The 13,794-nt window shown below is 44.7% G+C and overlaps 1 protein-coding gene across 3 annotated transcripts in view; it reads left to right on the top strand.

Annotated features, from left to right (window-relative positions):
• FOCAD (focadhesin) overlaps positions 1–13,794 on the top strand; it is an 872,056-nt gene that overhangs the window by 301,782 nt on the left and 556,480 nt on the right. For all 3 annotated transcript variants that reach the window (XM_063914161.1, XM_063914160.1, XM_063914162.1), the window contains one exon: positions 11,980–12,184. In XM_063914161.1, coding sequence (XP_063770231.1) covers positions 11,980–12,184 — 205 coding nt within the window. The remainder of the gene's footprint in view (positions 1–11,979; positions 12,185–13,794) is intronic.

Genomic DNA, 13,794 nt, shown 5'->3' with positions numbered 1-13,794 from the left:
TTATGAGAAAGAGCTATAATTTAACTTGTCAACCTATGTTAAAAACTCAAGATACACAGACACAGTTTTTTTTTTTTTTTTAACAGTGTCATGTATGGGAAATTTTTACCCCTTTTCGTGTAATGGCCCGAAACCATCCCAGACCCCAAAAAGAGTCCTTGCAGCTCTTACAAGCAATTTGTTGTCCACGAATGGCAGAGTGCGTATGCACAATCCAACGACCAATTAGTTTATAGCGGCTGAAACGCATGTGCATACGCATTACGTGTAAAATCTGTGAGGACACATCTGTAGTAGAACCATATTGGAAAAATTAAATCCAGCAAGTGTTTATCATCAAATTAAAGTTTTTCCAGCATTTGTCACCATAGCAACCTCATCTCAACAGTTCCTGTTATCTTTTAGAAAATGATAGACCTCATCTGATTTGTTGCTATGGGGAACATCACCCATTCTGTGTATTAGAAGCATTAGTAAATGTACTCCTTAGTTCAGTGGTCAGGGAACAGGGGTAAATTACCCCAAATGGGGTAAAAATAAAATTCCTGGGGATAACGGATACAGCCCCGTCCAGCACCGGCCGGCTCATGATGTGATGTGCTGACGTTACACCGCGCTCCCTCCTGCTAGCCCTGCGTGTGTGCTCCTGGCCACCCCCTGTGCTGTGTTCCTGGCCGCAGTGTGATGTCACACCGCGCTCCCTCACACCCTCCCGCCCTGCGCTGTCCTGTCTTCCCGCCCGCGGCCCGCCAACCCACACACAGAACTTGAAGTGTTCTGTGGCGGACCGCTGACGGAGTTCCACAGAATCAGACAGTGGCCCACATAACAGTGGGAAATTCCCACTGACATTACTGAGGTGAGGATGTGACCATTTGTCTCCTAAAAGTTGTCCCCCCCCCCTTCCCCCTCATCCATCTTTCTTACATTCATTCTGGTGTTTTGGGCAGAAAGTGTTAATTAACCCATTCATTGCCAAAAAATAATTGGCGAAAATAATATTGATAAAAACTTAAGAAAGATAATTAAAAAAAATAAAAAATAATATATATATATTATTCCCGCGTTGCCACGGCAGCCTGACGCACTGTAGTTGTCATGGATGCCTAGGGTTGACGTGGGTTTCCCGATCGCGGAGGTGGAGTGACCCGGCCTGAAAGGGGTGACAAATATGTGAACAATATAAGTGATGCACACATGTTACGAGGAGATGAATACAATTCCAATACTATAGCAAAACATTAAACGTGACTGTATATCCAGTAAATTATGCAACGCTCTCAAACAAGAGTTTCCTGTAGTGCCATTACTATTCATAGTCCCCAAAATATATAAGAGTCTGGATCATCCACCGGGCAGGCCCATAATCTCTGCGCACAATGCACTTTACCAACCCATTTCCATTTTTATGGATAGTATTCTTCAGCCACTCATCTGTTTACAACCTAATCACATCTAGGATACCACCAGTTTCCTGAATCAGCTCAAAACCGTTGGCACGGTACCCATGGGGACCATCATCTGCACGGTAGACATTTGCAGTCTCTACACGAGCATCCCGCACGATCAGGGGTTAGCTGCAATGAGTTCTTTTTTGATCCAATCCAATATGAAAAATTTGGACCATAACTTATTCCTTCAATTACTTGAACTAACACTGACCCGCAACTATTTTTTATTTGACGGGAAATTCTACCGCCAATTAAATGGCTGCTCCATGGGAAGCAATGTATCCCCTTCATTTGCCAATGTGTTCATGCTGAAGGAACAACAGGCAATGTTCTTCAATAGTGGCGAATTTACAAAACATATCTTATACTACTCCAGATATATAGACGACGTCTTTCTACTATGGACTGGCGGTAAAGAAAAATTTGAAACCTTCATCACGTGTATTAACAATAGACGGTCCCCTATCAAAGTCACATTTCAATGTGACCCCAGTATGTTGAACTACCTGGATGTGAATGTCATCATCAGGGACGGTACCATATATACTGAGGTATACCACAAGCCCACCGACAAAAACACCCTTTTGCGCTACAACAGCCATCACCCTACAGCCCTGAAAAGGGGGCTACCCAAGTCACAATACATCAGGGCAGCCAGAATTACAAGTGATCCTGCTAAACTCGAGGTGGCTTTAAAGAACGTAACCGAAAGGTTCAAAAATAGAGGGTATAATAATGGACCACTACAGGAATACGAACAACAAATAACAGCCATGGATAGAGATGACCTCTTGAAATCCAAGACCAAAAATGATCAGGCCATTATACCTTTCGTGTCACGATATAACACCTCCAGCCCAGTGGTCCCACGAGCCCTTAATGCATTGTGGCCAATTGTCACAACAGATAAAAATCTGACCGGGTTACGGAACAAAAGGCCCATGATGTGTCATACCAAAGGAAGAAGCATTAAAGACTTGGTGGTTCATTCAGACATCACAGGTTTTGACTCAACATCAGTCTCTAACTTCCTAACAAAACCAGCAGGCTGCTATAAATGCCTAGGCTGCGAGACATGTAAATTGATGACCACCGGCCCGACGTTCACATCTACTTCGACAGGTGCAACACACAATATCAAACATGTGCTTACCTGCACAACGACACATATTGTCTATCTTATCACTTGCCCATGCAAGTATCAATACGTGGGCAGAACCATACGCGATGCCAGGGAACGCTTTGCACTGCATAGATCTGCACTTAAGGCGGCACTAACAACAAAGAAGTCCGATCAACCTGTTGCCAGACATTACGTCGAAAAACAACACTCTTTGAAGGATCTAAAGTTCCAAATTATCGACCATATACCCCACAACTTAAGAGGTGGCGACAGGGCCGGCACTCTGCTTAGACGTGAGGCCACTTGGATGTTCAAACTGGATACCGTAAGACCGAAAGGTCTTAACGACAGAATACAATGGAGTGTTTTCTAAGCCACATTCGTGGTATGAATGCGGCTTACCACTATATGGACCATTGCTAATGTCTACATCAACGAAGGCTGAGACATTTCTTTTCATATATGTCCCTGTACAATATTATTGGAAACTCCCTAGCAATTCAGTTGCATGGCGTATGTCTGTTTCCTATTAGGCTATTACTATTAGTGTAACTAAGCCCTCCTTTTATTTTATTTTTTCATTCCTAGTCCGTTCATGCATCTGCCACTGAAGTGGGTTGCCATCACTTACACATTTTTTATGAGATATTTACTAATTATGTGACATTTGATGCCATTTCTTGATCACGATATACAGTCACGTTTAATGTTTTGCTATAGTATTGGAATTGTATTCATCTCCTCGTAACATGTGTGCATCACTTATATTGTTCACATATTTGTCACCCCTTTCAGGCCGGGTCACTCCACCTCCGCTATCGGGAAACCCACGTCAACCCTAGGCATCCATGACAACTACAGTGCGTCAGGCTGCCATGGCAACGCGGGAATCCAACGACGCGCAGGAGGATCACGTGATCACGGCGCACACACGTCACATCATCCGGGATGGAAGCACCATGCTCCCCCGGACGCTGCTGTCCTTCCCACTCGCAGGTCTCCTTCACCATAAAGGTAATCATTTATTGTTTTCACTTCACTCTGTATTTGGCTCACCTTGACAAAGGGGCTTGCGTGCCCCGAAACGTTGGAATACTTAGCCTGTTTTATGGAATAAATAGCACCAGCACTTTACCTTTATCTGGCTGTGTCAGTCTCTGAGTGCCGCTGTTTGTACTACAGTTACCTATTTGCATGAATTTCTCCAGAAGGCACCTGAGCACTTTAATCCTATCCAGGAGAGTGCCGATCCGATACCAGCTGCTATATATATATATATATATATATATATATATATATAGTTCCAAATGACCAGCCCCTTTACGGCCATTCCCATTTGGTCAGTCCCTACACTGACTTTCAAAAATCTGGGCATTGCTCTCAGGCATCATTTGGATTTTAAATACACAGTATGCTTCTATCATGGGTTTAGGCCCTGTCTCACTCTTTTAAAGAGACCGGAACCACACCCAAGCATATCAGTTAATAAACACCTGGGGAATTTCTTAACATTTAATTTACATATGGACAATAGGGGTACAAGAAAAAGTGCCACCACAAAAATTTTATATAAACAGTAGGCTAGAACCCACAGCACTCATACATCCGCGGTGCCAGTGGTATTTGTGACCACACTATTTAAATTTAAAAAATCATACAAATTCAGCACTCACCTAATATTAACACTAATATTTACGGTTTGAAGTGTTAATATTAGGTGAGTGCTGAATTTGTATGATTTTTTTATTTAAATGGTGTGGCCACAAATACCACTGGCACCGCGGATGTATGAGCGCTGTGGGTTCTAGCCTATTGTTTGTATGTGTGTATATTATATATATTCTCAGAAATTCCATATAAACCGAGATAACCAGTATATATGCACAATAATATATGATTTCCTTCCTTTCAAAGCAACGGGGTAAGGTCGGCGTATCTAAATTTATTTTGGGGTAAAAGGTGATAAAGTTCCCTGACCCCTGCATTAGATGTTGTTGTTGGTTTTTTTAAAGGCTAGTGAACTTGGAATTAAAATATTCACTACAGACCACCCTGCATCTTTGAGTTTGTTGCTCGCCTTCATACTTAATTTTCCTTTCCAGAGACTTCCCATGTGCAGCATAGAGTGACAGCAGGCATAGTGTACACAGCCGGGGGATATCAAGGAGGGGCTATGAAAGTGCTGAAGTGTTATTGTCACAAGCTGCCAAAATTAACTTCATATATAGTGTACAAATTGGCACACACTACAAAGCAAGCAGAGAGCTGTCTTGGGATCTTCCCTTTCCGCATGACAACATGTGAAATATTACAGCGGAAAAAGTCGAGGACTTTAGCGCTACTAAAAGGTTATAAATCAGTCAAGATATACTTTTAAGTAACACACATTTCCCCTTGACACATTTGTGAAAGGAGAGGGTGACGGAAGGTGTGCTGCAATAAATACATTTTCTAGCAGATCCACCTAAAGAGAGTATTAGTGGGATGCCCATTTAGCTTTAACTATTTGTAAATTTTAGAAGATTGTAATCCCTCTGTCACTGGCTACATAAGAATATATAAATGTATGTATATTTGGGATGCTTATTAGTTTGACTGTCAAGGTACTTTAGTGCTTGCTTCTTTGTGTCCACTTTATTAGATTAAAAGTCTGTTTTTTCTGTGAACCAGTTAAGGGACAATTTGATTCTATTCTCTGATAACCAATCATCTGAAGACCGTTTTCACCTGTTGTCTTCCACACGAGCTTTTGTCGATTTTAGGGTTTTTTTCAATTGAATTCGGAATTGCCGTCAAGTCAGAAAGATGACTTTCTGACTTTTTTAGGTCGACTCAGGATTCGACCTATTCAACTCAGTTGCCTTTTTTCCGACTTGTCGGACCCACGTATTTTGTCGGATTTGCGGGCGTTTCAGACTTGTTTCTCTAACGTCCTAAGTGGATGCTGGGGACTCCGTAAGGACCATGGGGAATAGCGGCTCCGCAGGAGACTGGGCACATCTAAAGAAAGCTTTAGGACTATCTGGTGTGCACTGGCTCCTCCCCCTATGACCCTCCTCCAAGCCTCAGTTAGATCTTTGTGCCCGAACGAGAAGGGTGCACACTAGGGGCTCTCCTGAGCTTCTTAGTGAAAGTTTTAGTTTAGGTTTTTTATTTTCAGTGAGACCTGCTGGCAACAGGCTCACTGCATCGAGGGACTAAGGGGAGAAGAAGCGAACTCACCTGCGTGCAGAGTGGATTGGGCTTCTTAGGCTACTGGACATTAGCTCCAGAGGGACGATCACAGGCCCAGCCTGGATGGGTCCCAGAGCCGCGCCGCCGGCCCCCTTACAGAGCCAGAAGGCAGAAGAGGTCAGGAAAATCGGCGGCAGAAGACGTCCTGTCTTCAACAAGGTAGCGCACAGCACTGCAGCTGTGCGCCATTGCTCTCAGCACACTTCACACTCCGGTCACTGAGGGTGCAGGGCGCTGGGGGGGGGGGGGGGCGCCCTGAGACGCAATAAAAAACACCTTGGATGGCAAAAAATGCATCGCATATAGCTCCTGGGCTATATGGATGCATTTAACCCCTGCCAGAATACATAGAAAAACGGGAGATAAGGCCGCCGATAAGGGGGCGGAGCCTATCTCCTCAGCACACTGGCGCCATTTTCCCTCACAGCTCCATTGGAGGGAAGCTCCCTGTCTCTCCCCTGCAGTCACTACACTACAGAAAGGGTTAAAAAAGAGAGGGGGGGGGGCACTAATTACGCGCAGTATTAAAGATACAGCAGCTATAAGGGGAAAAACACTTATATAAGGTTATCCCTGTATATATATAGCGCTCTGGTGTGTGCTGGCAAACTCTCCCTCAGTCTCCCCAAAGGGCTAGTGGGGTCCTGTCCTCTATCAGAGCATTCCCTGTGTGTGCTGTATGTCGGTACATTTGTGTCGACATGTATGAGGAGAAAAATGATGTGGAGACGGAGCAGATTGCCTGTAATAGTGATGTCACCCCCTAGGGGGTCGACACCTGAGTGGATGAACTGTTGGAAGGAATTACATGACAGTGTCAGCTCTGTATAAAAGACAGTGGTTGACATGAGACAGCCGGCTACTCAGCTTGTGCCTGTCCAGACGTCTCATAGGCCGTCAGGGGCTCTAAAGCGCCCGTTACCTCAGATGGCAGATATAGACGCCGACACGGATACTGACTCCAGTGTCGACGGTGAAGAGACAAATGTGACTTCCAGTAGGGCCACACGTTACATGATTGAGGCAATGAAAAATGTTTTTACACATTTCTGATAATACGAGTACCACCAAAAAGGGGTATTATGTTCGGTGAGGAAAAACTACCTGTAGTTTTCCTGAATCTGAGAAATTAAATGAGGTGTGTGATGATGCGTGGTTTTCCCCCCGATAACAACTGATAATTTCTAAAATGTTATTGGCATTATATCCTTTCCCGCCAGAGGTTAGGGTGCGTTGGGAAACACCCCCTAGGGTGGATAAAGCGCTCACACGCTTGTAAGGGCTCTACCCTCTCCTGAGATGGCCGCCCTTAAGGATCCTGCTGATAGAAAGCAGGAGGGTATCCTAAAATGTATTTACACACATACTGGTGTTATACTGCGACCAGCAATCGCCTCAGCCTGGATGTGCAGTGCTGGGTTGGCGTGGTCGGATTCCCTGACTGAAAATATTGATACCCTAGATAGGGACAGTATATTTTTGCCTATAGAGCATTTAAAAGATGCATTTCTATATATGCGTGATGCACAGCGGAATATTTGCCGACTGGCATCAAGTCTAAGTGCGTTGTCCATTTCTACCAGTAGAGGGTTATGGACACGTCAGTGGTCAGGTGATGCGTATTCCAAACGGCATTTGGAAGTATTGCCTTATTAAAGGGAGGAGTTATTTGGGGTCGGTCTTTCAGACCTGGTGGCCACGGCAACAGCTGGGAAATCCACGTTTGTACCCCAGGTCGCCTCTCAACATGAGAAGACGCCGTATTATCAGGCGCAGTCTTTTTGTGGACAAGCGGGCAAAAGATTCCTCTTTTCTGCCCCGTGACAGAGGGAGAGGAAAAAGGCTGCAGAAATCAGCCAGTTCCCAGGAACAGAAACCCTCTCCCGCCTCTGCCAAGCCCTCAGTATGACGCTGGGGCTTTACAAGCAGAATCAGGCACGGTGGGGGGCCCGTCTCAATGAATTTCAGCGCGCAGTGGGCTCACTCGCAAGTAGACCCCTGGATCCTTCAGGTGATATCTCAGGGGTACAAATTAGAATTCGAGACGTCTCCCCCTCGCCGTTTCCTAAAGTCGGCTTTACCGATGTCTCCTTCTGACAGGGAGACTGTTTTGGAAGCCATTCACAAGCTGTATTCCCAGCAGGTGATAACAAGGTACCCCTCCTGCAACAGGGAACGGGGTATTATTCCACACTGTTGTGGTACCGAAGCCGGACGGCTCGGTGAGACCGATTCTAAATCTAAAATCTTTGAACACTTACATACAGAGGTTCAAATTCAAGATTGAGTCACTCAGAGCAGTGATTGCGAACCTGGAAGAAGGGGACTACATGATGTCTCGGGACATCAAGGATGCTTACCTTCATGTCAAAATTTACCCTTCTCATCAAGGGTACCTCAGGTTTATGGTACAGAACTGTCACTATCAGTTCAGACGCTGCCGTATGGATGGTCCACGGCACCCCGGGTCTTTACCAAGGTAATGGCCGAAATGATGATATTCCTTCGAAGGAAGGGAATTTTAGTTATCCTTTACTTGGACGATTCCCTGATAAGGGTAAGATCCAGGGAACAGTTGGAGGTCGGTGTAGCACTATCTCAGGTAGTGTTGCGGCAGCACGATTGGATTCTCAATATTCCAAAATAGCAGCTGGTTCCGACGACTTGTCTTCTGTTCCTAGGGATGATCCTGGACACAGTCCAGAAAAAGGTTTTTCTCCCGGAGGAGAAAGCCAGGGAGTTATCCGAGCTAGTCAGGAACCTCCTAAAACCGAGCCAAGTCTCAGTGCATCAATGCACAAGGGTTCTGGGTAAAATGGTGGCTTCCTACGAAGCAATCCCATTCGGCAGATTCCACGCAAGAACTTCCAGTGGGACCTGCTGGACAAATGGTCCGGGTCGCATCTTCAGATGCATCAGCGGATAACCCTGTCACCAAGGACAAGGGTGTCCCTCCTGTGGTGGTTGCAGAGTGCTCATCTTCTAGAGGGCCGCAGATTCGGCATTCAGGACTGGGTCCTGGTGACCACGGATGCCAGCCTGCGAGGCTGGGGAGCAGTCACACAGGGAAGGAATATCCAGGGCTTATGGTCAAGTCTGGAGACATCACTTCACATAAATATCCTGAAGCTAAGGGCCATTTACAATGCTCTAAGCTTAGCAAGACCTCTGCTTCAAGGTCAGCCGGTGTTGATCCAGTCGGACAACATCACGGCAGTCACCCACGTAAACAGACAGGGTGGCACAAGAAGCAGGAGGGCAATGGCAGAAGCTGCAAGGATTCTTCGCTGGGCGGAAAATCATGTGATAGCACTGTCAGCAGTATTCATTCCGGGAGTGGACAACTGGGAAGCAGACTTCCTCAGCACGACCTCCACCCGGGAGAGGGGGGACTTCACCCAGAAGTCTTCCACATGATTATAAACCGTTGGGAAAAACTCGACAGGTATTGCGCCAGGTCAAGGGACCCTCAGGCAATAGCTGTAGACGCTCTGGTAACACCGTGGGTGTACCAGTCAGTGTATGTGTTCCCTCCTCTGTCTCTCATACCCAAGGTACTGAGACTGATAAGATGGAGAGGAGTAAGCACTATATTCGTGGCTCCGGATTGGCCAAGAAGGACTTGGTAACCGGAACTTCAAGAGATGCTCACGGAGGATCCGTGGCCTCTACCTCTAAATCCAGCAAGGACCCTGTCTGTTCCAAGACTTACCGCGGCTGCGTTTGACGGCATGGCGGTTGAACGCCGGATCCTGAAAAGGCATTCCGGATGAAGTCATCCCTATCCTGATCAAAGCCAGGAAGGATGTAACCGCAAAACATTATCACCGCATTTGGCGAAAATATGTTGCGTGGTGCGAGGCCAGTAAGGCCCGACGGAGGAAATTCAACTGGGTCGATTCCTACATTTCCTGCAAACAGGAGTGTCTATGGGCCTGAAATTGGGGTCCATTAAGGTTCAAATTTCGGCCCTGTCAATTTTCTTCCAAAAAGAACTAGCTTCAGTCCCTGAAGTTCAGACGTTTGTAAAAGGGGTACTGCATATACAGCCTTCTTTTGTGCCTTCAGTGGCACTTTGGGATCTCAATGTAGTTTTTGGGTTCCAAAAGTCACATTGGTTTGAACCACTTAAATCTGTGGAGTTAAAATATCTCACATGGAAAGTGGTCATGCTGTTGGCCCTGGCCTGGGCCAGGCGCGTGTCAGAATTGGCGGCTTTATCCTGTAAAAGCCCTTATCTGATTTTCCATTCGGACAGGGCGGAATTGAGGACTCGTCCTCAGTTTCTCCCTAAGGTGGTTTCAGCGTTTCACCTGAACCAACCTATTGTGGTGCCTGCGGCTACTAGGGACTTGGAGGACTCCAAGTTGCTAGACGTTGTCAGGGCCCTGAAAATATATGTTTCCAGGACGGCTGGAGTCAGGAAAACTGACTCGCTGTTTATCCTGTATGCACCCAACAAGCTGGGTGCTCCTGCTTCTAAGCAGACTATTGCTCGTTGGATTTGTAGTACAATTCAGCTTGCACATTCGGTGGCAGGCCTGCCACAGCCAAAAATCTGTAAATGCCCACTCCACAAGGAAGGTGGGCTCATCTTGGGCGGCTGCCCGAGGGGTCTCGGCTTTACAACTTTGCCGAGCAGCTACTTGGTCAGGAGCAAATACGTTTGTAAAATTCTACAAAATTGATACCCTGGCTGAGGAGGACCTGGAGTTCTCTCATTTGGTGCTGCAGAGTCATCCGCACTCTCCCGCCCGTTTGGGAGCTTTGGTATAATCCCCATGGTCCTTACGGAGTCCCCAGCATCCACTTAGGACGTTAGAGAAAATAAGAATTTACTTACCGATAATTCTATTTCTCGTAGTCCGTAGTGGATGCTGGGCGCCCATCCCAAGTGCGGATTGTCTGCAATACTGGTACATAGTTATTGTTACCAAAAAATCGGGTTATTGCTGTAATGAGCCATCTTTTCTAGAGGCTCCTCTGTTATCATGCTGTTAACTGGGTTCAGATCACAAGTTGTACGGTGTGATTGGTGTGGCTGGTATGAGTCTTACCCGGGATTCAAGATCCTTCCTTATTGTGTACGCTCGTCCGGGCACAGTATCCTAACTGAGGCTTGGAGGAGGGTCATAGGGGAGGAGCCAGTGCACACCAGATAGTCCTAAAGCTTTCTTTAGATGTGCCCAGTCTCCTGCGGAGCCGCTATTCCCCATGGTCCTTACGGAGTCCCCAGCATCCACTACGGACTACGAGAAATAGAATTATCGGTAAGTAAATTCTTATTTTTTGGCCCGTTTTCGACAATGCCGATCCGACTTTAAAAATAGTCGTATAGGCATTGTCGAAAACATGTTAAACCTGGCAGAAATTCCCGGAAATTGAATACTGAACTGTCGTATCCTCTCTGTCGGAGAGGATCCGACAGGAATTGAATAGACTTAATAGTCATGTAATAACTGTGGAGGCAGTGTAGCCTTTTATGATAATGTGCACATTTATAAATTCAGTTAATTTCACAATTGTAGTCTAATAAAGCTTTTTTTTGTTTTATAAATTATTCGGCAAATATTGACATTGCTATTTACTTACATACCTTCATTTCCTAAACCACTTGTTTTTGACTAGAAGAGAGACTGATGCACGTTTTGTGTAAATCATTGATAATTAATATCTGTTGTGTTGATAAACAATGTACATGTTCTGATATTTCATGGAAAAACCTTTACTAGATGGAGCTTATGGTTAGTTGACCAAAAATAATGTGGTGGTGCACTTACATTGAATTCTTGATTTATGACTGTCTAGGAGTTCAAAACCGCATAACAAGCTCAGATACGTAGCAGGAAACATCTGTCACAAAATGGCTGAACCAGGGTCATGACCTTACTTGTTAAGATATTTTTATTTTTTAATATTGGGAGATCTGTCTCAAAGCAAATATTTTGTTACTACATTTTAATATAGTTATAAACTGTTTATAATTCTTAATTATAACCTCCCAGTTTGCTAGAATGGCTTCCTACCTTTATAACTCTTTACTACACAGTTTCGTTTTATCATTGTTTCCAGTTGTAAAGCGCAATGGAATATGCTGCGCTATATAAGAAACTGTTAATAATAATTATGAATAAAATGCATAAATTAATTTTAATTATTTTTTTACTGCAGGGACCAACCATCCAGTGTTCACATTTTGACACCTTTTCTGAAGTATCTGTTTTGTGAGCCATCACAGCTGCAGGAGTACTCTGCTTTCCGCATGGGCATCAGGAAAGTCTTACTTCATTCTGATGCTCCAACTAAGTCCAAGAGGCCTTCAGTTGCAGAAGAGCAAATCCTTCGCCTATTGTTTGACTTGATAAGCTATATGCAAGTAAGTGGAGTTTTGTTTTTAAATACTTCTAGATGCTAGAAAATGACCTTGTTCTCTCCTTGTTTTTGTAGTTTGGAGTTTACAATGCTGTCCTCGTCTTCAGGACACACATACGTTAAAATGTTAAATGTTATCTAGGAAGCATCCATGTAAAATATGCATGTAATATGAAATAGGATGTAGTTGGCAGTCAAGATGCCGGTGCCGGAATCACGATACTGCAGAGAAGACCGGCGCTTGAATCCCGACATCGTTAGGTTTAGGCTGCCTGGGTGGTTAGGGTTAGGCTGCAGATAGGGAGGGGTAGTATACTTACGCACCGGGTGTCTGAATCCTCCATCGGCATGTTGCTGTTAGTCTTCTGACCACCGGAATGGTAAGCGCCGGGATCCCGTACCCAACCCTATCAAATAACAGCTGTTCTTTCTTCAGCTAGCTAACATCAGGCTGCATGTTGACTGGCATTTACGTAAGAAAAGTCATTGACTCCTGGAACCTCACAGCCTCGTGAATTGGTTGCAAGAGAATCTGCACAAGCTGAAAATAAAATTTAAATGGATGTTTTTTCTTTCCTGTGGTTGTGTAAGTGTTAATATTTGTTTCGCTAATGGGAGTGTTTTTTAAAGTTTGCATAGCATCTATTCCAGATTAGCCCATGAGAGCAGCTGATCCCTTACAGAGTAGTCCAAATTGGAAGGCAGAAGATCTCACCAGGCAACATAATGGTCTGACAGTTGTCATTGCCAAACATCTTTTTGGCTGCTCTACTCCACCTCCAACGGCGTATGAAGCATGCACAGCTCTAGACAGAGCAACTCTTTCTGTGTTATGTGTGCGTGTAGCATAAACTTGGAGTACTTGGCTCACAATTGATAAAACCAAACTAGAGTATCTTATAGTAATGCAGGACAGTCTGTATTCAGCTGGTTAAGGTTAAAAGTGGAGAAACATGTGCCAGGATGTATAAATGGTGTGTGGTACATGTTCCTGCTTGCTGACATATTTATGTAGCATGATGTGTGTGTTATCACATTTTACATCATCAATCTGCACAGGTAATATTTTATTATACATTGAAAATGGGTGTAAGTTCTTAGGATATCTCCAGTGTTTCTCTTTATTATGTCTGGCTATGGTAGACACCCCTACTGTATCTAACATAGGGCAGCTGACATACACAGACATACACTGGTTTAGGAGAAAATACATCACGATTTGAATAGAGTATACTTGTCACTTATAATGTATAACTCTTTGCCTATACTAATCAATGATAGGTGTATTGTGCAAGTAACACCTAGCTGCACAAGGGGCCGCTCCACCCAATAAGTGTGTTAGCTATATAGTGGGGGTGTATATAGTGCCAAGCAGGAGCACATTTAGCACCCTCAGAACCCTGTAGTCTGTGTGCAGCATGCTGACTGCTATCAATGAAATTACTGCTATGCTGCCTGATAAATAATAATAGTGGGGTCCCAATAACGTATAATAATGGGTGAATAAATAGAGCAAAGACATTTCTGATTCCTTACACCCCTACTTGCTTACTTCTATCTGCATTTAAAGGACTTTCTCTATCGTCCTAGTGGATGCTGGGGTTCCTGAAAGGA

Source organism: Pseudophryne corroboree, chromosome 1 (assembly GCF_028390025.1).
Source record: "Pseudophryne corroboree isolate aPseCor3 chromosome 1, aPseCor3.hap2, whole genome shotgun sequence".
Classification (NCBI taxonomy): Eukaryota; Metazoa; Chordata; class Amphibia; order Anura; family Myobatrachidae; genus Pseudophryne; species Pseudophryne corroboree.
This window is presented reverse-complemented; position numbering and strand designations above follow the sequence as displayed.